At 35.3% G+C, this 23,169-nt stretch overlaps 1 protein-coding gene across 1 annotated transcript; it reads right to left on the bottom strand.

Moving 5' to 3' along the window:
* Positions 1-3,197: 3,197 nt before the first annotated feature.
* LOC121423590 (phenylalanine--tRNA ligase alpha subunit-like) lies at positions 3,198-20,065 on the bottom strand. The gene is made up of 12 exons (XM_041618962.1): positions 19,892-20,065; positions 15,850-15,987; positions 14,976-15,077; positions 12,554-12,672; positions 11,881-11,973; positions 10,917-11,045; positions 9,607-9,722; positions 8,802-8,886; positions 7,150-7,249; positions 6,393-6,561; positions 4,534-4,726; positions 3,198-3,661 (listed from the first exon to the last, which is right to left on the bottom strand). The coding sequence occupies exons 1-12, from the start codon at positions 20,036-20,038 to the stop codon at positions 3,556-3,558; spliced, it is 1,497 nt and encodes a 498-aa protein (XP_041474896.1). The 5' UTR covers positions 20,039-20,065; the 3' UTR covers positions 3,198-3,555.
* Positions 20,066-23,169: the final 3,104 nt, after the last annotated feature.

The following is a 23,169-nucleotide window of genomic DNA, read 5'->3' as shown; positions in this document are numbered from 1 at the left end:
TACAATGAAAGTGGAGGGGCACCTATCGTTTGGCAGACAAAAGGTGCCCCTCCACTTTCTTTTTTTCTGAGCCTGGTGTTCCGCCGCCTCTGTTGTAGTCTCTTTAATTCTTCATTTGAACTAAAGAAAATGAAGCGATTTGTATATTTGGGAGTAAATAAGTAATTGAAATGAAATGTTTGTAACATGATTCCCATAAAAATTATATATCAAGAAAGTGATATACAGATCATATAAAATCGAATCTATTGTAATGAAAAGGTTTATCAAGAAATTGAAATGAAATCATCATTTTCATAACCAAAATCACCCAGTGTAATGAAGCAAAGAGTGTTTAAAGGAATTAAACAAATCTTTGAGGTAATTTTCATATTTCAATCATGCTTTTTTATTATAAATTCAGCTATCAACTGGATAAATCTCATTTTGAGAGATTTATACATATTTCCCAATGCAGAATATGGTCATGTTATTTAGTATACATGTTGTATTCATGTCTTTGTTTTCGATGTGCAATTTACATCTAGTTATCTCATGAAAACTCACTGTATCACAGAAATGTAATATATTCAGGTTATCTTGTTTTAGCATTTCCATTCCATTTGTAACATTACATCATGAACATATCTGCTACTTGATAATTCAATGTGCATGAAAATGTTCATTGCTGTTATATTAGTGATATAATTCTGTTGTAGTCAACTTCAATAATAATATATTTTGAACATCATATTTGGGTTTCCAACCTTTTGTACATTACATCATGAATGTATATCTGTTACTTGATATTTCAATGTACATGTTAATGTTCATTGCTGTTATATTATTTATATGAAACTAAGTAGTCAAGTTCAATAATTCATTTCATTTGGGGTTAATGCCAATTGTGTAATAAGGTACTGTAGACTCAATTTCAGACAGAGATTTCAGGAAATAATGCTTCTAATACCATTTTGTTATATGAAAAATCACATTTTGATGTTTTGCTTTGCTTCCTACTGACTTTGGATATTGTTGGATGAATTAAGGCTCATCATTTTCATTGCTTTTGTGTCGGCTAAAATTAGTTTTCACTTTTGTAGGGTCATTAAGCAGGTCAAAACCTGCTAAATGATATGTTCACATTTTGTATCGTAAGGTTGATTTTTAAAAAATATATTATGTCCATGTTGGAATACTGTGGTGGATGTTTGAATGATAAACTTATCATGAATGTTTTTAGAGTGATATTGTAATTACCCGTCTTGTCCCGTCATATTTATGTGTGTAGGTTTTCTGCATATTTGTCTCTCGCTCCCTCTCTGTAGCCCAGGAAAATAAATCTCTGATTGTCTTTATATATACTCTTTCTCTGCCCTCTATTGTCTACTCTCTCTCCCTCTCAAACTATTTTTTCTTTTCCCCCTTCCTCTCTCTCTCTTTCAAAGTAGATTTCTCACATATTTCTACATCTGCCCTCCATAACATTGTCTTCTCTCTCTCTCTTCCTCTCAAACTACTTTGTCTTTCCCTCTCTCCCTCCGTGCTCTATCTCTGTCTCAAAGTAGATTTCTCACATATTTCTACAACTGCCCCTTCACCTTGTCTTGTTATTGTCTCTTATACTTGTTTATATGATATTTACAGTACAAATAAAATGAAATGAAAACAAAAAACTTATTGCAAAAATTGTCATGGTGTCATATCTTGAAGAATACATATAATAGTCCTGCACTGAAAATACAATTCATGCTGAAGTAGAGATGTAATAGTATTCTAACTTAAGCCAAGATAAATAATTTAAAAATGATACAAGTATATGAAGAATGGGTGAAATGAAGGGGGGGGGGGTTGTGATTTGAGAACGATAGATGGATTTTCAACTGCATGCAGTCAGAATTGCAAGATTAGAACATTGTTGTATGTATAATTGCATTTTCACATTTGAATATGATTTGCCAAACAGTTCTGTAGTTATATTGAATAGTTTGTTCTTTGCCCTTACGACCTCCCAAATCAAATATGTTCATAACTTTCATAAGTATATGTCCTGGATACATAGGATAGGCCACACTGATCTGAGAATTTGCTCCATGACATTTGCTCTGACAACAATTGCTCTGATTGAAAATCTGCATGTTAAGCCAAGCATAAAATCTAACCACCTAAACTGAATAAACCACAATCTGTACATTATTCTGAATTTACAATCTTAACTCTGTAACCCTACACCCTCTGAGATAATAAGACGAGCAAATGTCCCAGGAGCAAATGTCGTGTCACCCCGAGAACCAACTTCATGCAAATAATGACTTCAGTCTGTGACCTTCAATCTTGATATGTCTCAAAACCAATGACATTGTTATCTCCTACATGCAAAGTTTGAAGTTGATTTGTCACAAAGTTCTTATACCCGGTGGGTGTTTCATGAAGCTGTTCGTAAGTTAAGGATGACTTTAAGAACAACTAGTGATCCTTTCTTGTGAATGGTAGATTCATTGGCGATGATTTAAAGGATCACCAGTCATTCTTAAAGTCGCTCTTAATTGACGAACAGCTTTATGAAACAGACCCCTGGTCTTTATCGGTAAAGGGTCAGTAGTGTGAACTATACATTTAACGATACAATATTACAAAAGCGTAGCAATCATTGGTACATTTTTACTCTTTAAAATTTAAGTATGGCATTTTCCAGCAGTTAAGATTTAAATTTAAATCTAATGCACTCTCTTGGTAATGTTTTTATTGTCATTTGAATTAGCCATTTGAGCACTTGCTTTCACAAATCCCTAGTAAATTGGAATAAGAAGGCTATTGACTAAGATTATAATCTGAAATGTTCAGCCCATTGAGTGCTTTAGAAAGTCTTTAATGTAAACAAGACAAAAATATGCAGATATTCTATTTCGATTGGGCACACAAAATAGGATTAAATTCTGATGTTGAGGAATTTCTTCGTACCGGGTACCCACTCACCTCATCCGGGTTTAAGTACAGCACAAAATTTCTTGCAGAAGGGACACATGCCATGGCTGGGAATCAGACCAACATCCCACAGATTGAAAGACGAGAGTAATAATCACTAGACAATGATCCCCCCCATGTACAAGGCAATTGAAATTATAATCTACCAGTACATTATTCAGTTTCATGGAAATTTTCTTGCTCAAAAGCTGGGGAACATTTCAAGGAGTCTTGTCTGTGATTTTCACTCACTAACTTGCTCTTAGCCAATCAGATGAAAGGATTTTCAATGGCTTATAACAGTTGTCGGTGAAATCAGTGGTAAAATCTCTTCATGTAATGCTCTCTTGGGTCCAATAACACAGAGGGTAGTGATAGATCTTACGCTTGATCTTTCACGACTGATTGTACATTGTAGTCAATGCAATCAATCTTAAATAATTTTTTTGACAATGGTTGCTAGGCTTTGTGTTAACGGGCCCCTGGAGTTGAGATTTACAACACTGAAAACAAAAGGAATAGCTTCTTTTCACGTTCTACACAAAATACAATGGAAGAAGTATCATCTTTCTGTATTGGGATGTTTATAATTGTACTATATATCTCATTTACTTATTTATCTAGTCTACATATAGGATTATCATACACCATCTGTAGGTTGACCCGGGGGCCGAAGAGGTCGCGGATGTTGTCCATTCCATACTTGATCATGGTTGGTCTGAAAGTAAGAGAGAAGAACAGTGTAAGTAGATAAAATGTAGATTAGTTTTGGGGCATGTTCGTAAGTCATGAACGTCTGACCCCATATGTTGGGACCTTCCTAGGCCCTGTTACATAATACTGAGTAGTTACAATTATGGTAACTTTGCTATCCAGTTGTAAGTACTATGGCAACAATGATCAACAGCTAATCAGAATCAAGTATTCCAAGAGAGTTACCACTGGATAGCAAAGTTACCTTGATAGTAATTTTTATGCAACGGGACCTAGAAGTGGTTTTTGTCTATGTTTTCTGTTAATTCGTCATTTAACTTTAGTAAATATTTACTATTTCATGGGATTGCCCTTTAAAAGACTGTCTTATTACTGTCTTTTATTATCAATATTATCACTACTCATACACCCAAAACAAATAAAGATTATCTCACTGTAAGAAATGCTGAATCAGGATCCCAACTTACAGAGGATTGCTTTAGATTCAAAATTAAACTCAATACTGCAATCGATCTAAAATTCTTATCTCTCAAATACACAAATTCTAATTAATCACATTTGAGACTGATACAAATTATATTGCAACTCTTAGCAAGACGGGCCCACATGAAGAAAAGCCAAGAAAGATTTCAGGGGACTGTTTCACAGCATGCAAAAATAGAATGAAAAGAGCAGCACAAACTCACGGTGGTTTCTAATACTGAGGAAGGGAGGGGGGATAAAATGTATCACCACATTAGTCAAATCGTGCTAAAAGGTTGCACGCTAAAGCATATTAATCACTAAGATTGCCCGTTACATATATGCATGTCTGCCCTTAGCATGACTTTTGTGATTGTGAAACTCCTCCCCCCCCAGGCACCTTTGAAATCATACCTTTCTAATGACAGCCCCCACGCAATGACTACCACATCTTCTGGTAGACCCATTGGAAGCAGCATCTCTGGTCTGAAGACTCCTGAGTTACCAAGCTCCACCCACTTCTTCAGTCCTTCATGGTAGCCAAAGATCTCCATACTGGGTTCCGTGTAGGGATTGAAAGCCGGCTTGAAACGTAACTTGTACATGCCTGTATGGAATAATAATAATAATATAGGATCTGTATCACGCACGTATCCACCTTGCTAGGTGCTCAAGGCGTTCCTATATTATCCCGGCTAAGCTAGTCTACCGATTCTGGTGCACACAGCTTTTGGAGGAATTACTTCCTGCCAGTACCCATTTACCTCACCTGAGTTGAGTGCAGCACAGTGTGGAAAAATTTCTTGCTGAAGGAAAACATGCCATGGCTAGGATCCAAACCCACAACCCTCAGTTTGAAAGGTGAAAGTCAGAACCACTAGACCACGACGCGCCCATGGAAGATAGCATTTGAACGGGTAAAGCAAATTTTCAGAGTACCGGGGTATTTCATTTCATTTCTATGAGGCCGTTCTCATTACGCTTTCTAAAACTAGTTTACTGGAATCTGATTCAGGAAACCAGTTTGGAAGATCGCTTTGCTAGCGTTCCCACTTGATAACATGAAAGTGGTTGTCAAAATCATTTCACGTAAAGTGATTTTTTTGCTATGGAAACGCCCTCAGTGGGGTGACATGTTTTGTGCCAAATTTGAAACCGCAGCGTAGGCATTCTACACTTGTCGTGTGGAGTAACACAATCAAAATGTGCGAAGATCGCTTCCCAAAGAACAGTTGTGTCCTTCCTTATGCTAAAATCGCAAGGTGGTTTTCTGAACCGGTTTGGAAGATCGCTTCGACCATTCTCACTACACGTTTAAACTAGTTTCCAGTAAACTAGTTTTAGGAAGGTAGTAAGAACGGTGTCTATTTCCAACAATAAAATATGGATGGATGGATGAATAAACTTGCAAGTTTCCATGGTGAAGACGGAAGGAGTGCAGAGGTTTTACAGTACACTATGTTTTCTTTTGTGGCCAATTGTTTGTCCTAAAAAGAACAATCCAAACTCAATGTTTCGACAAGTGTGTTATTGTTGTCTTCAGGGTCCCGTAACACAAAGGTTAGTGATTGATCGTACGTTCGATTTTTCATTAATTGTACATTGTAGTCAATGCAATAAAAAAAGTTTGATTAAAGCTTTGTATTAAGGGCCTCAGGCGTACCAAGAAAACCTCGACACTCTTAAATAAACTTGGAAGTTAAGATTAGATTGATTGAAAAATGGAATAGAGCTCTTCCTTATATTGAATCACCACCATAAAATAATTACGAATCAGTCAAATATTTTGTCTTTGCATAAATATCAGAGCCTTCTAGATTTGTATGTAGTAATAGCGGTAGCAGTAGCAACTGTCCATTTCTGTTCCTTGTATTTGCTACACAACAATCTTAATCGGTAAATGTAGTTTAATATTGTTATATTTACTCTCTTTTTGAAGAATGCAAAGTAATTTAATTGAACTGAGCAATAGCACCATCAATAACAGAGAAGTGGTAGCAATGGTAATTGGCTATATCTCATCAAAGAGTCCATGCTGACATTCTGTATAAACCAATCCATAAAGAACATTAATCAGTTAAAAAGATTTATAGTGCTAAGAAATGATACATGTTGCAAAATAGTCTCCATATTTCGGCTCAATACAAAATGTAAGTATTAATATCAGTAAAATCCACAATAGCCCCATGCATGAAATAGTATTTTTCCATGTCATGGTGCCACTAGCATTATTATTGACACCCATTTCAAAACAAATTTATGTAATATTTTACCTAGTTTCTTGAAAAACTCATAAATGACGCCAATCAGGTCACCTAGAGTTAAGTTGTAATCAGCAACTAGTCCTTCGACCTGATGGAACTCCGCTAAATGGGTGGCATCCAAACTCTCGTTCCTGAATACTCGATCGATTGAGAAGTACTTTACTGGTGTGAATGTCTCCTGTACGATAATGACATGAAAATAATTTAATGTCTTAACATCAGAATCATAGTCATTTAATCATCAACATCATCATCACTAATACAACCGATATCATCATCACCATCATCAATATCTTCATCTTCTTCATCATCAACATCAATATCATCATCATCACCATCATCATCATCATCAGAATCATAGTCATTTAATCATCAACATCATCATCACCAATACAACCGATATCACCATTCCCAATCATCCCATCACCACCACTAAAATCATCATCATCATCTTCATCATCACCATCATCATCAACATCAATATCATCATCACCATCATCATCAACATCATCATCGTCATCGTCATCAATATCAATATCATCATCTTCTTTATCATCACCACAACCACAACCTTCTCCTCATCAACTTCACCAACAATTACATCCTCCTGTCGCAACTACACACACTACATTTCCTGAAAAAGGTGGATCTGATCCCTTAAAATCAGTGTAACCATATTCATACATTAAGCAGGAAAAGGTAGTTTTGCATTGAATAAATACATACACAGAACCCAAACAATGATACGTCCACATGCTGATATTACCTGTTGTCCTAGTTTATACAGCATCCTTGTACTGACAGCAGTGGTATGTGTTCTCAGGATATTCTTCCTAGCTTCCTCTATCTTCCAGTCATACTGGTATCTATGTCCAAACAAAAGTTTATCAATGTAAATTTTTTTTAAGTTAACAGAAAGCTCAGGAAAACAGACAAGGGAGGCTTTTCTTAATCATCTTTGGGTGAACTCAATTAGTGTGTATTCTGATAATTTAACCAAGGTTTAACCCTGGTCTAAACTAGAATGTCAGACCACACTGCCATGGAGTGCTGGGCTTCATTATACTTCTTGCAAGTTCATGACAATTATATATCAATTATGCATCAATTGATTCATCAAACTCATAATCGCAAGGCTGTATGTTTGAATCCCCGCTCTGCCATCGTCTCCACTTAAAGGGGAATCCAACCCAAATAAAGACTTACTTTATAAGAAAAAGAAAAATCAGACAAGTTGATAGGTGAAAGTTTGGACAATATTGGACAAACAACAAGAAAGTTATGAATTTTTAAAAGTTGTAAATATTGGTAATCACTATACCCATGGAGACTTCAAATTGGCCGCATATGGGATGTCATAGTGATGTAAGGCAAGGACTACTCTTCCATGTACTCCAATACATATTATGGCTAAAATGTCATTTTTCCCAAAAGTTTTATTTCAAATTATATTTTTCTTTCATGAGGACATAAAACAATATACTACCAGGATTATATTTAGATTACTGCCCCAGGGGAATAGGTACTTAAGAGAAAACCACAAATCTCTGATAATAAAGTACATGGCCCTTGTCCTTGCCCCTTGTCATAATTTACTTACCCAGTTGCCAATTTGAAATCTACATACTATTAGTGATCTCAATTTTAAAGCAGCTATAACTTTCTTATCGCTTGTCCGATTTCTTTCAAACTTTCGCCATTCTGTTTAATTTATTTTTCTTCTTCCCAACACAACATTTTATGGCCAAGGCTGGATTCCCCTTTAGAAAAGAAGACATGGGAGTAATATCCGTCGTCTATAACATCAGTCTTTATATGACACCAAGATAGATCCTTGTGATTTGATTGGTTGTTTGATATCGTTCATACAGCCCATTTTGCAATGACGTCATCAACCGTACAATTTTGGATACATTCATTGTGCAATTTTTTATCCATACGATTTTGTCCATTGCACTTGCGCACCAGCTCATGCACTAGCAGTGCGCATGTTGTAATGATGTAACAATCAACAGACTGAACTTGCACTGCATGAGCATGTTTTGCATCTAAATTCATAAATTTCACATTAAAAAAAAATCAGTTTATAGGTGTCATATAAACCAAATAATGAATGTTTGTTCATTCATGCAATGGACAGAATACTTCATTCGGTGAAAGATGAAATAATGATCCATTCAACTCTGCTTTGCCTCGTTGAATGGATCATTTTATCTTTCACCTCATGAAGTATTCTGTCCATTGCACTCATAAACATTCATGATTTGTATACTATTTCTCATTAACTTAGATGTAAAACATTTCCTATGTAATTGGTTATATACCATCTTGGCGTTTACCAGCAAAAGGGTCTCCTATCGGGTTCGTACGGGAATTACCATAAAACGTAAACAGAAACAAAAATCAAACATGACCTACCCCTGTGAGCCATAACCTCCCTTGGAATGTACTGTCTTTACTCTCTCAAGATAGTCCATGGGAAATTGAGTGGCATTAGCAGGATCTGTCAACAAATTAAACATGATATATTATCAGTTATCTACCGAATATATCCACTTCAGGGCTCTGAAGGGTCAAAACCTTTAGGCATGGCATTTCTACATAAACCTCTGCCTGCTGATACTATACCTTGTATGTGCAATGCAATGTGGTAATGGGGCAATTCCATAAAATAATATTAAAAAATTGGTATGTTTGACCTCCATTTCCCTTTTCACTTCATGAAGTGTTAAAGCCATGATAATTTGCATTTGTGAGCATAAAAACTTTTAATATCATCTATAAACCAGAGACAAATTATTTCAGGAAGCTCTGTCTGTCTGAGAAGGTGGGATGTCTTTATGTCATGGAAATGACCTTGAGCAAATGTCCTAAATGAATTTAAAGTTTAATGGAGCTAGAATTTTCCAATGGGTGTTGTGCTTGGCAGATAGAAAAATAGACAGTTACTACAAATGATTACTTTGATAAAGAATGCATCGTGGCTATTTCTAGCTGGATGTTGCTAAGGGTGGAAGAGAAAGTAAGATAAACATATGGAAGATAGATAGACCGACAAACAGACAAAAATACAGACAATTTCGCATGATTACCTTTGATAAAGAATGTATCCTGACTATCTCTAGCTGGATGTTGCTGAGATTGGAAGAGAGAAAAAGCAAGATAGATATATAGATAGATAGATAGACATACAGATGGACAGACAGTTACCACAAATGATTACCTTTGATGAAGAATGTATCATGGCTATCTCTTGCTGGATGTTGTTGGGGTTGGAAGAGAGCATCGAAGTTCCAGAAAGAACTCTCAATGAAATTATTGGTGGGCATCTCCGTAAATCTATGATTACAAATGGGAGATGAAACGTCCTTACTTCCTTCACTATTTTACACAGCATGAACTGATTTTTACCAAATATCTTGACAATATTCTTTATATAAATAAATTGGTTCCTATTGTGGTTAGATATTGTTGTAATCTCTCTCTTACCTGCAAACATATGGAGTAAATATGGCTACTACCTTGAATGCATCAGAGTCAAATATGTAGATCTCCAAATATTTAATTTCAATTTTTGAACAAGGTTTGTCATTTTTATGTTTAGCATATTAATGTGTGGTGTGTTATGCTGATTTAATTGATGACAACAGAGTAAGTTCAGCCATACTGAACTATTAAAAATATATTCCAAACAAAATTAATATCCTGGGACATACGTAACATGGTTCAAGAGTTAGCTGAAAGAGGTAAGCCTATAAAAACAGGTCATCAATAATCATGCATGTATGTACATGGAAGGTTACCAGTTCTTACACAAAGAATGGTAGTAAGTATGACAGAAGTGTGGGGCGTTGTTGTCTAGAGGTAATCACTCTCGTAATTCAATCTTAAGGATTTAGGTTTGATGCCTAGCCATGGTGTGTTTGCCTTCAGCAAGAAATTTACCACACTGTGTTGCACTCAACCCAGGTGAGGTGAATGGGTACCTGGTAGGAATTTATTTCTTGGAACACAGCGCAAGTAACAGCTGCTCTGCCAAAGCCAGGTTAATTATCTTGCATTACTGCAGGGCTTAAAGACTTTTGATAAAGTAAGCATTAAAGGCAAGTATAATTATTACTATTACAGTTTCAGATATTCTATTGCATATCATATAAAATTACTACAATTACATAAAATCAAAATTAACTTTAAACTTAATTGCCTGTATTCTGAAATTTGAATTAACTTAGATTATGGTCTAACTCTGTGCTGAAATCATGGGAAACCAAAAATGTCTAAATTTTGTTTAATATGTTTATCTATATTGTTCCCTTTTTTCAATTCTGTAATGATAATGACAACTCTCTCATTTTTCCTTCCAAGACAATGAAAAATGATTAGAGGTCAAATGAACCGATACATTTAACCTCTTTTGTTAAAAATTTATGGCAAACTTTACAATCCATATTTAAACCACAATCTTTGACCAGTTTTTAAATTAAACTCAACTTCAGAATTCTAACCAATGAACATAACCAAAAAGCAGCTTACCCCATTTCCAAGAAGATTTGTCTGAACTGTGACCTGACCTTGAGAAGCGGATGAAGGTGACCGGACGGGATCGTGACACCAAGAGCTTCAAAGTTATAATCTTTGAATTTATGGTCCTTCCATGTTCCTCTGTGAATACAACAATTTTATCAAAAAGCATTAGAACCAGTGTTTTGCTCAGTTGAAAAGCATCAGTCTCACAGACCAAAAGGCGTTGAAAGATTGGAGTTGCTGCTACCCTGTTTGGCGTTTAACAATACAAGGGATAGAGTTACATCGATCTGGCACTACATAGTGGCTGCCGGGCCCATAATCAATTGGGCAAAACAAATATTTGGAGGATTTCTGTTTCAAACAATAAAATAAAGATTTTTGATTTGGATTTAATAGCAATTCCGTGCCTCACTTGCAAAAATAAGTAGAAAAAAAATTATGTTGTTGTCCATCAAAAGAGAGGCTTGCAGGTAAACCATAATGTATGGCCTGTAATGACCTTTGACATACCATGTGACCCCTGAAGGCACAATAGAACATCAAAGATTATCAACAAGTTTATTAGAATTATAATATTTCTATTTGTGATGTCATATGCAAGCAGCTTTGCCATATATTGTGTCGTAAAAAAAATCTAATAATGTAATTTCCCCCTAAAATTGATAATATAATATTTTTACTTTCAGTATATCAACAGACAAATAATTTCACACCAGCTCTTGAAAAAAAAAAAAATTTAATCACCATGAACCATCAATAAATTGATATTTATGCATTCTTACATAACACATGGGGAAGCTGCACGTATGACATAAATAAAAAAACAAATTCTCCTAAATTTCTCATTAATCATTAATGGATTTTCCTCAAACCTTCACTAATATTTTTTGTTTTCTGGTATTTTAATAATAAACTTTTGTTCGGGGTGAACTTCGCCTTTAAGATCACTACAATGTCAACGCTCACATACTTCATGATCATATCAGGAGTAAGATCGGTCTCTGGTTTCTGAATCTTTGTGCTGAATTCTTCTCCCTTCTTGATCAGGAAAGTATTTCTTGTCCTGTGAATATCAATAAACAGAGAAAAAAAATAACAGTATAAACAATAGAACAAAAACAAAGAGACAAAAGCGTGTGCATAACAATAATGATAGTAGTAGAAGTAACAACAACAAATAATAATTATAGTAGTAGTAATATTAATGACAAGGCAGCGTAGCTCAGTCGGTTAGAGCGCATGTTTCGGATAAGATCGTAGATCTCATCGTGAGGGGTTCGAGTCCCGCTCATGCCGAAACGCGTCTAACAAAAAATCTGATGCTATAGCGTTATGTGTTATCGTGCCTCACCGCTGTATTCAGTGCAGGTGTGAATGCAGTTGGAAAACACTCCGTCCATCGGAAAGGACGCAAATGTTGGTCCCGTGTATAGGAGAGTCACAACCTATGCACGTTAAAACAAATACACTATTTGTCAAAGAGTAGGGTGTTCACCCGGTGTATTGCACCTGCCGGTCCTGGTAAGTCAAGTCAATCTTGACGTTCATATGCCATAATAATCAATATAATGATTGTGGGCATTAATGGAAAGACAAGACAAGACAACAACAATAATGATAATAATAATAGTAATAAAACTTACACTTCAGTAATGAGCTTTCTCTTCTTAAGTTCCGCCCTTTCTTTATCTGTTATTATTTCAACGTTCCCCTGTCTGATTCTTTGGAGCTGTAACTGTACTTTATCTTCTATGGAGGAGACCTATTAAAGAAGAACATTTCTGATAAATTTTCATGGTTCAAAATAAATTCATAGGCGGTATTCTGAAGTTGGGTTTAACTTTATCTCAAATTTAAAGTTGTGGTTTAAGCATGAATAGTCAATTGATACATAGATCACTAATGGTACAGATATCATATTTCAGCTCATTTGACTCTCAAATAATTCATAATTGTCTAGGAAATATAAATAGATGATTGTCTTCACCATCAATGAATCAGGGGAGAGCACAGTAAAAATAAGAAACAAACAACTTAATATAAATTTTGACACTTTTGGCTTCCCATAATTTTAGCACAGAGTTAGACCATGGCCTAAGTTAAACCTGACTTCAGAATACGGGCCATAGAATCCTTGATTAATTTCCCCACATGCTATAGACTGAAAGTCACTGGGTTCAAATCCCAGCCATGGCATAGTTTTCTTCAGCAAGAAATTGATCCACATTTTGCTACATTCAACCCAGGGCCCTGTTGCATAAAAGTTACCATTATGGTAACTTTGCCATCCAATGGTATAGTTACCATTATGGTAACTTTGCCATCCAATGGTATAGGTACCATTATGGTAACTTTGCCATCCAATGGTATAGGTACCATTATGGTAACTTTGCCATCCAATGGTATAGGTACCATTATGGTAACTTTGCCATCCAATGGTATAGTTACCATTATGGCAACTTTGCCATCCAATGGTATAGTTACCATTATGGTAACTTTGCCATCCAATGGTATAGTTACCATTATGGCAACTTTGCCATCCAATGGTATAGGTACCATTATGGTAACTTTGCCATCCAATGGTATAGGTACCATTATGGCAACTTTGCCATCCAATGGTATAGTTACCATTATGGCAACTTTGCCATCCAATGGTATAGTTACCATTATGGTAACTTTGCCATCCAATGGTATAGTTACCATTAAGGTAACTTTACCATCCAATGGTATAGTTACTATTATGGTAACTTTTCCATAATAATAATAATAGTCAGTTCTTGTATAGCGCATAACACATAAATAACGTCTCTATGCGCTTCCAAAGGACTTGGATATTATTACCCTGGCTTTAGCCCCGCAGCCTTTACAGCGCTGTGGCATTTCAAGGAATAAATTCCTGCCAGGTACCCATTTACCTCACCTGGGTTGAGTGCAGCATAATGTGGATAAATTTCTTGCTGAAGGAAACTACGCCATGGCTGGGATTTGAACCCAAGACCCTCTGTTTCAAAGTCCGGAGACTAATCCACTGGGCCAAAACGCTCCACACATCCAATGTTAACTCGTATGGAATCCTTGATTTTGATAAGTTGGTGATCAGCGTTACCATGGTAGTTACCATTAGATGGCAAAGCTACCATATTAGTAACTTTTATGCAACAGGGCCCTGGTGGGTGTTTCATAAAGCTGTTCGTAAGTTAAAAGCGACTTTAAGAACGACTGGTGATCCTTTCTTATGGAAAATGGTATATTTCATTGGCGATGGTCAAGCGCGTAAGAAAGGATCACCAGTCGCTCTTTACTTACGAACAGCTTTATGAAACGGCCCACTGGTGGGTGTTTCATAAAGCTGTTCGTAAGTTAAGAATGACTTAAGAATGACTTGTGATCCTTTCTTCTGGTAAATAATATTCACCATTAATTTCAATGGTGATTATTAAGCATGTGAGAAAGGATCACCAGTCGTTCTTAAAGTCACTCTAAACTTACGAACAGCTTTATGAAACGGCACCAACAGGAATATAACCCTTGAAATGCATGAACGCCCAATATCCAAGTCCTTTGGAAGCACTTAGAGACGTTATAATGATAATGTAATATGCACTATACAAGAACTTTTTATTATTTTGATTATTATTCACTAAATTTGTTCCAATCTTAATGACAACTCAAGATCTTTTGATAACTCTGTTGATAGTAGTCTGTACGTGAGAACCATATTTACATTCATTAACCTCCCATCAGTGAATATTGCATGAATCCTTTTTTGCAGTGGGATTATTTTTCTGCAATGACATCAAATGCATATAACCCCTTTTTCACACAGCTTACATCTCTGGGCCACATTAAACTCATCTCCAGAATACCCAATCTTATGGTGAAAATAGCATAGCTTATTCATATAGGACTGCAATTACCCTTCTCTGAACTCTTGGACCACCTTCGTATTTCTTATTGACCCCTAGCCAAACTGCTAACATTTCTTTGCTAAATCTAACTAGTGGGAACAGTGTTTCTACAATAGTCTTACATAACATACAATTAATCTTCGTTGAGCTTGCTTACCTTTCTCAGAACTCTTGGACCACCTTCACATTTCTTGTTGACCTCCAACCATCCTGCAGACATTGCCTTGCTAAATCCTATTTTAGCATTCGGAACAGTCTTCTACAGTGAATGAATTCATAATGTAAAAAAAATCAAAGAAACACAGAAGTGCCAAATTTGCGTGCATTCAGTTTGAAATATTTTAAGAGTTAAAAATTCATACTTTTTAAGAAAGAAAAAAAAAAACTCATATTTTTTTAATTCATACCTTCATTGGAATAGATAGTAGGGTATCACTGGTATTATAATTTGCAAAAAAGGCTGGACTCTTTTCTACATAATACCATAAATATATTTTGGAAAAAGATAATGGAGGAAAAAAAGTACAAAGTGCTGGGATTTAATTTAATTTTTATACAGTTGGTGATAGAAATTATAAAAAAGGTAAAGATTAATGATGGATCTGGAAGAAACTGTAGAAGGGGGAAGTGAAAAATGAATCAGACTTTAAAGGTCATGTTTTGGGAAAGAAGAGAACATTGAGCCTGATGGTAGAAGACTTTATTTAAAGTGGGCAGTGTGAAAAATATAATTAAGGTATCATAAAAGAAAAGGGTAAATTCAAATGAATTGGGGCTGTCCTTAAACAGGGATAAATGGAGTTACTAAAAGTATTTTCAGGATTTACTAATAGATGATATCAGCTCATATTTGCATGGCTACATGTCTTTTAATGTAAACCATGAATCAGCTATTCATAATCTGTAATATTTGATGTGATCTACAACTATGTATCACGACAAAGTACCTGCACCCCTCCCATAAAACACAACAAAACAACAGAATAAAACAAAAAATACCATCTAGGTAATGACAAAAAATTCTAGTTTACCATGAGTTCAGCTTGGGTAATTCCCTCAGAAGGAACAGCGTTATATACTGCTGCTTCATGGCTGCCGTTATTGACCATCTCCGTCCCTTCTGCAGTTAGCTCCCATTGTTTGGAAGTCTGCTGCTCGGCCTCAATAAGCTGTGAAAAGAGTATGATACAATGAAAATGAACAATAATAATATTTATAATCACGTATTAAATTTTATTATTTGTTAATTAATAATTTTTATCTATAAATTGTTCTTCAAAATGGCATTTTGTAACATTGCCAATCGAAGGTACGTCATAACAAAGCGGTTCAAGGGTCAAGCCTATTGTATCTGCTTGGTTTACAAATGGTTTGAGGGATCTACACGGGATCGGTCTGGTGAGAAACCTCCAATTTTTCATCACTTTAGTGACACACTTTTCCACCTTCATACGCCTACTGCGTATGAAGGTTCATAGATAAATGAAACAAATAAAGACAAACCGATTTCACCCTCTGAATATGGATTTCCTAGGGAAATCCATCCGGGTGGATGTTTCATAAAGCTGTTCGTAAGTTAAGAGCGACTTTAAGAACGACCGGTGATCCTTTCTAGTGGCAAATAGTATATTATTGGTGATGGTTTAGCGCATATGAAAGGTTCACCAGTCGTTCTTAAAGTCGCTCTTAACTTACGAACAGCTTTATGAAACGGCCCCCGGGTGTATAGGTCTCACTTATGCGTCTATGGGAAGGGTTTCAAGGCTCCGTGATTAAAAAGTGTTGGTAAAAATATCAGAGTCCTCAAGCCAAGGCTACTAATACAGCCATTCACGACAGGGTGACCAGACATCCTGTATTTCCCGGGACCGTCCCCGTATTTTGCTCCTTTGTCCCGACAAATCTTCCCGGGACACCTATTTGTCCCGTATTTCAGAATGTTGAACAAAATGTAGTTAATACATTTGAAAGTGACGAATGTTCATCAAATAACCAATAGATGACAAAAGCAGAGACAACAATGAAATTGATAACTAAACTTCAGCGGTGATTTTCTTAACCCGACATTGCAAACTGGCCTCCTGCATGCCTGTGTGAGACAGGCTACAAGCTAGGCATGTAGGATCGGAGCAGATTCTCAATGGTGCAAACAATGACATGACAGTTTTTCCACCAAAATAATCACAAAATCAGAGGGAAATTTCTATAATTATATTTTGGATTCTCAGATTACTGATTTGGAGATGTAATTGGAGGAACAAGTTATTGAGTTTTCATAACTTTTAGATCAAGTTGTTTCAGCTTTCGTTTTGAGTCATGTTGTGTATGATGCTGCGGTGTTTAATGTAATTTTTAAGTTGACAATGTTTCACTTTGAAATTTTATTCATTTCTAAAACATTTAAGTTTTTTTTATTTTAAAAATATATTCTAAAAACACCAAATATTATGATGCTTGTTAGATGATTGGATTGTTTTTGTTTGCTTGAAGTTTGAACTTTTTTCCCTTTTTTTTCTATCCTTCTTTATTCATCCTTCTATACTTTGATCCTGCTTGCCCTTTTTTTTCATCATCATCATCTGGTGGGTGTTTCATAAAGCTGTTCGTAAAGTTACGAATGCTTTACGCATGACTGGAACCTGATCTTGGGTCATAACTCAATTACATAGGGATATCAGATAGCACAAAAAAAGGATCACCAGTCATGCGTAAAGTCATTCGTATCTTACGAACAGCTTTATGAAACACCCACCTGGTACAGGAAGAAGGCGGTTGCCTGTAATCTATCTTTATTTCCCATCTTTCTTTCTTCATCCTTTCTCCCTCTCTGTGTTCATTTGTCCTTCATTCCTTTTTTCTCTTATCTGCCATCTTTATTAAATTTCTTTTTTATTTCCTTCTTTCTTTCCTTAAACTTTTTCTTTGCTTTCTTCTCCCTTCCTCTCCCTTTTCTTTTTGTAACATTCTTTCTCTCCTTCCATTATTTTGTTTTTTATTCTCTCCTCCCTCCTTTCATTTATTTTTCTAATTCTTCCCTTATTCTTTCTTTCCCTCCCTTCCTGTTTATATTCTATTTCTTTCTTTCAAAGAATGAAGGAAACATTTTTCTTTCCTTCATTCTTTCTTTTCTCCTCCTTTTTTCTTACTTACTTTCTTTTTTCCTTTCTCTCCTTTGTCTTTTTACACATCTTCCCTTCCTTTCTTTTTCTTTCTATATTCAATTCAAAGAATGACTGAAACCTTTTTCATTCTTTCACTCTTCTTTATTCTTTTTTATTTTCCCTTCATCTTTTCTTTCTTTTGACTTCTCAATTCATCTCTTTTCATTATCTCCTTCATTCTTTCATTCACCCTCCCAATTCTTTCTATTTTTTCACAAGTCTAACACTTTGTAGCCTCCCTTGTTGACCTTTTTTATTGTTGAGTGTCCCGTATTTAATTTTGTGAAATCTGGTCACCTGTCCCTGAATCACGATCACAATATTTGTAAACGCGGTGGGCATATATCTAAAGTTATAGGTTTATTGACATCAAAACGTGACCGAGAGACTTGCTGTGATATTTGGGAAAAATTTCTGGTGGGGAATAGCTCTAAGCCGGCCGGCGCGTTTCCGTTTTACACCCTGGCGAAGGCATTTTCCGGAAAAGTAGCCAAAAAGCGACTAGTGAAGAGTCTACACACGTCGCTGGTTGCATGCAGCGTGCGACCAAGGAGATATGATATCTCCTTGGTGCGACACAGGCGAGTCCACCACCGCATGCAATTTGCACAGTTACTGATCAGAGCACAGAGTTCCTCGGCACTTCATGTACAGAGAGAGCGGCAGTCAGAAGTGAAATCCAGTGAAATCCGAACATGCTTTTGCAGTCGCGTTGTTTATGATAGTTTTTTTTAAAAATAAATTATTAACTAAATGAATAGAATGACAGACAAAATCAAAATAAACAGATACTTATAATGGAAAGACAAATTGAAGTTTGATGGATTGATACACTCAGAAGCTGCCGAAAGATAGATATAGAAGACTGATAAATAGATAGAGACAAGATAGACAGACAGATAGATAGAAATAGAGAGAGGGACAGAGAGAGGGAGAGAGGTGGATAGATAGATAGAAAGAGAGAGAAAGGGGAGAGATGGATGAATAGATAGATAAATAGAGAGAGGGGGAGAGACAGAGAGGTCGATATATAGAGGGAGGGGGGGGGGGAGAGAGATGTTATAGATAGAAATATGGACGGACAAAGAGAAAGAGAGAAAAAAGACAGACAGATGCTAGAGAAGGAGAGAGATAGAGAATTTGAGAGACAGATAGTTAGATAGATAGAAAGATAAAGAATGAGAGAGACAGAGAAGATAGACAAATTAACAGATAGATAGATACATAGATATATAGAGATAGAGAAATAGAGAAAGACAGACAGATGGATAGATAGAGGATTTGAGAGATAGATAGATGAGAGATAGATAGATGTTAGATAAAGAGGGAGAGAGACAAAGAATATTAACAAATTAACAGATAGATAGTTAAAAAATAGATAGATAAATAGATAGAGAGAAATAGAGAAAGACAGATGCCGGATGGATAGATAGAGTGAGAGAATTTGAGATGTTAGATAAAGAATGAGAGAGACAGAGAAGATTATTAGATAGATAGATACTGCAGTTACATAGATAGATAGAGATAGAATTTGAGAGATAGACAGATAGAGAGAAAGACAGACATCAGCAAATCGGCAAGGCAAATGCAAGGCAAACATTCGTATTGAACCTGGAAAGTATAAGCTCAGCTGCATTTACGGTATGTTCTGCGGATAACTTCGGTGCGGACTTTGGATCGCGCGCCCAGCTGATAATGTAAACAAACGTAGACTCTTAACTAGTCGCTTTTTGGCTACTTTTCCGGAAAATGCCTTCGCCAGGGTGTAAAACGGAAACGCGCTAAGCCGGCCGGTGCGAAACTGCATTAGCGCCGAATTCTGGGCAACTTACTCTAGTCCCACACGCTGTAAAATTTGTTCGCAAACTAGTTGAGGCAGGCGCATACGGAAATTACACATGGGTCTACTTACCTTTCCTAAGGATTGTAGACTTTTAATGGCTCCTACGATCTGCTGGTGGTCCTTTTCAAGCCAGCCCGCTACATCTTCGGAGTTTATATCTCCTACACGCTCAACAATTTGAAGGATTTCTTCAAGAATGTCCCCCATTGTGCGCATATGTTGCTGGGTATGGATATGGTGTCTCAAAGAAGGAAAAAAATGATGCAATATCACGTCACGCAAACGCAACTCCATATGCCCAATAGGCTCGCAGTGGATTTCTCTTACATATCAAATAAAACACGAATTCCTGACTTACTCATGCAAACAAATCTCCCATACCCGAATTATGTGAGACAGCAAATGCCATTAAAGGCTATTCCTGGCTAGAATAGTTTTAATAAATTCAATAAGTAGAGTACAATATTCAACAGCATTAAAAATCAAAATCTCATATTGAATTCTAGAGTTTAGCAATATTTTGTAAAAACAACTATATGCACGTCATGATGAATATGAATTTAGGTGGGCTGATGATATCACATCCCCATTTGCCTTTTTTCTTATGTCATAACTTGAAATCATAATTATTTCAAATGATATGTCTTCCTTGAAAAATAGAGTTGCAGCAATAATTATATGTTTTAAATCCATTGTCAATTCTATTTTTAATTCTTGGAAGACAAAAAATTTGAATGAATTAACATTATTTCAATAATTATAATACAAAAAACAAGTGGGGATTTGACATCATCAATTTTCTCATTGAATATTCATGAAGACATAGCAATTCCCTCAAAATATGATATTTGTTATTATCCTTATCCGTGATTTGACTTTTACAGTGTTTTGATTAATTTTTAGCCTGAGTACCCCTTCTAGTAAAAAATATAATTATGGCATTTATTGCAATAACATTTTTCTAATTTAAACAAATGTCCTAATTTTGGGGGAGGAACATAGACCATTTCTGGAATTCATATCCATTCTTTATATTTGTCAGATATTAGGGGAAAATGTTGGCTAATTGATTAAATCACCATATCGTCTGTCATCCATTGTGTAATGAACCCCCCTCCATAGAACAAAACAAAAATTTTGTGGATTAATATGCAATAACAATTTCCAAAATTTGTTCTTATATCGTTAATTAAATAATTCAAGAACTACATGATTGCTATAAATCATACCTCTTATCACCCCTGCATCCCCTCCCCTCCATCAACTGTCTTGATCATGATAGCTGTATGTGCAAATACACTTTCTCTCTTAGCTCACCATAACCTGGTTTTATTTGTAAAATTAAATATTAATACCTTTCTTTTTAATCTGTTGGATTTCAAAATATATTTTTAGAATAGTTGTCATAATCAACAAAAATGCTAGGATCAAGTATTGCATTGTGATACACTGGTAATTATCTCTGGAAAGTCGTTATGCCTGTATTACAAATAGATAGATTTCAAATCAAACTCAGACCGAGCCTGATCTCACAATGTAAATCAACCTCAATATTCATATAAATTTGAATCTCACAATCATCTGACACAATATTCGATCAACCTTAATTACATTGACAACCCGGATGAGCTTGTCGTACAAATTAATTTGGAAATAAAACAAATATAAAAGAATGTTCATTTCGATTATTTCTAATATATATATTTACATACACTTAAAATCTCATTTGATAACATATAAAATGACATCTCTTCACACAAATGTAACAAACTATCCTTCAACATCTGAAAATCATGTTGTTACTGTCATACAATGCACTCGTACAAATTAGTTTGATATATATTTCCATACAAAACAGTTAATATATTCACACTTTATATTAGTTATCATAGCTTAAATGTCTTGCTCATCTCCCACCTGTTACTAATCTGCTGTACAAAACCCTTCACTTGAGTTAATGGTCTGAATGTCAGACTATTAATGCCTTGTGTACTGAAACAGCAAGTTTTATAAGTGCTAGTCTTTGCATGGAGACCCACTTGTAGATCAAAGGTTCAATCAGGGTCTGTGCCTGCAGACTGACCTGTTAAAAGGGTTTCTTAACAGTTTCCCCAATCTCTTGTTATTGTTGTCTACGCAAAAATGAGAGAATTGATGGAGAAAACGACATGCTGAGCGAGAAATACTTGGATCACAGTGACTCAGACTTGTATTAAGGTATCTAAGAAGAGTTTCACATTCAGGTCGAATTGAAATCAACAAGAAATTCACTGAGACTTTGAATCACATTGAATTAAAGATATGATGTATGTAGAGAGATGTACATAGAATATCTAAGGTAATAACAGAGTAATTTCTACCATGCATTTCCCTCTGGGTGCAAATTTTTGTATGTATAAATGTCATTTTTATCATCATCATTATAAGAAGCATTACAGAAAAAAACTGCATGAAAAGAGGAGATAAGGAAATATCAAGGTGAATGTTATGTAGCAATGCATAGTAAGTAAAATATATGAGAGATTGAATTAAAGAAAGATGGAAGAATTCAAATTCTAGAGTAGGATTAATAAAGTAATAATCTATACTGCAAGACAATGAAGAGTAAAATATGAAAATGTAGCATTTAACTTGTCAGTTTTCATTGCGATATTATCTTTTATGATTATCATATAATTTGAAAATATCATATTTCTAACAAAACCTCCCAATAATAATTTTTTGTATAAAAATTGTTCCTATAGTTTATAAAATTTGCTGTATCATAAAAAATTTTCAGAATTCAAAATTGAAAGACAAGTTTTTATGGAAGGATTTCTGAAAGCAGCCCCTAAAATGAACAATTAATAGTACATTCATTTAGTATTTGTCATATCATGTTAACATTCAAACATTTACAAATTTAAATTCAATCTAATGTTTAATCACGAGTGATTGGATGGGACACATTGAGAGAGTGATAGAAATAACCTCTGTCTACGTCTATAATCTGTCACTAGTAATTGGCCTGGGAATTACAAAATATAAACCAGCGGCTTAAGTTCTTCAAATTAGGTATACTGCTACAAACATAAGTGTTCTCTTCCATCATCCAATAAGCACAACTGAACAGAAAATTACAGAAAAAAATCCTTTTACCATTTTACACAGAACATGACCCACCTACATATGAATTTCAATACTCCTGACAAAACTCTCAAATAATAACAAGAAAATATTTTGTCATTCAGAACACTTACTTACTGGATCAAAATATACAAGAAATTGATACTCTAGAGACAAATGTAAGAAATATTTACACTCATTTCTACTTCAATCATCACACTCCTTTTGGCAAGTTAAATTTT

Source organism: Lytechinus variegatus, chromosome 11 (assembly GCF_018143015.1).
Source record: "Lytechinus variegatus isolate NC3 chromosome 11, Lvar_3.0, whole genome shotgun sequence".
NCBI lineage: Eukaryota > Metazoa > Echinodermata > Echinoidea > Temnopleuroida > Toxopneustidae > Lytechinus > Lytechinus variegatus.
Note: the sequence above shows the minus strand (reverse complement) of the source record. Positions and strands in the feature narration are given on the sequence as shown.

Bases quoted from the DNA above. Each gene is read 5' to 3' on its own strand.
- LOC121423590 (XM_041618962.1), bottom strand. From the start codon at position 20,038: ATGCGCACAATGGGGGACATTCTTGAAGAAATCCTTCAAATTGTTGAG. The intron at 11,974-12,553 runs GTAAGTTTTATT...TGATATTCACAG, and splicing joins AGAAAGCTCATTACTGAAGT to GACAAGAAATACTTTCCTGA. The intron at 8,887-9,606 runs GTAATCATTTGT...ATTTGTTGACAG, and splicing joins TGATACATTCTTCATCAAAG to ATCCTGCTAATGCCACTCAA.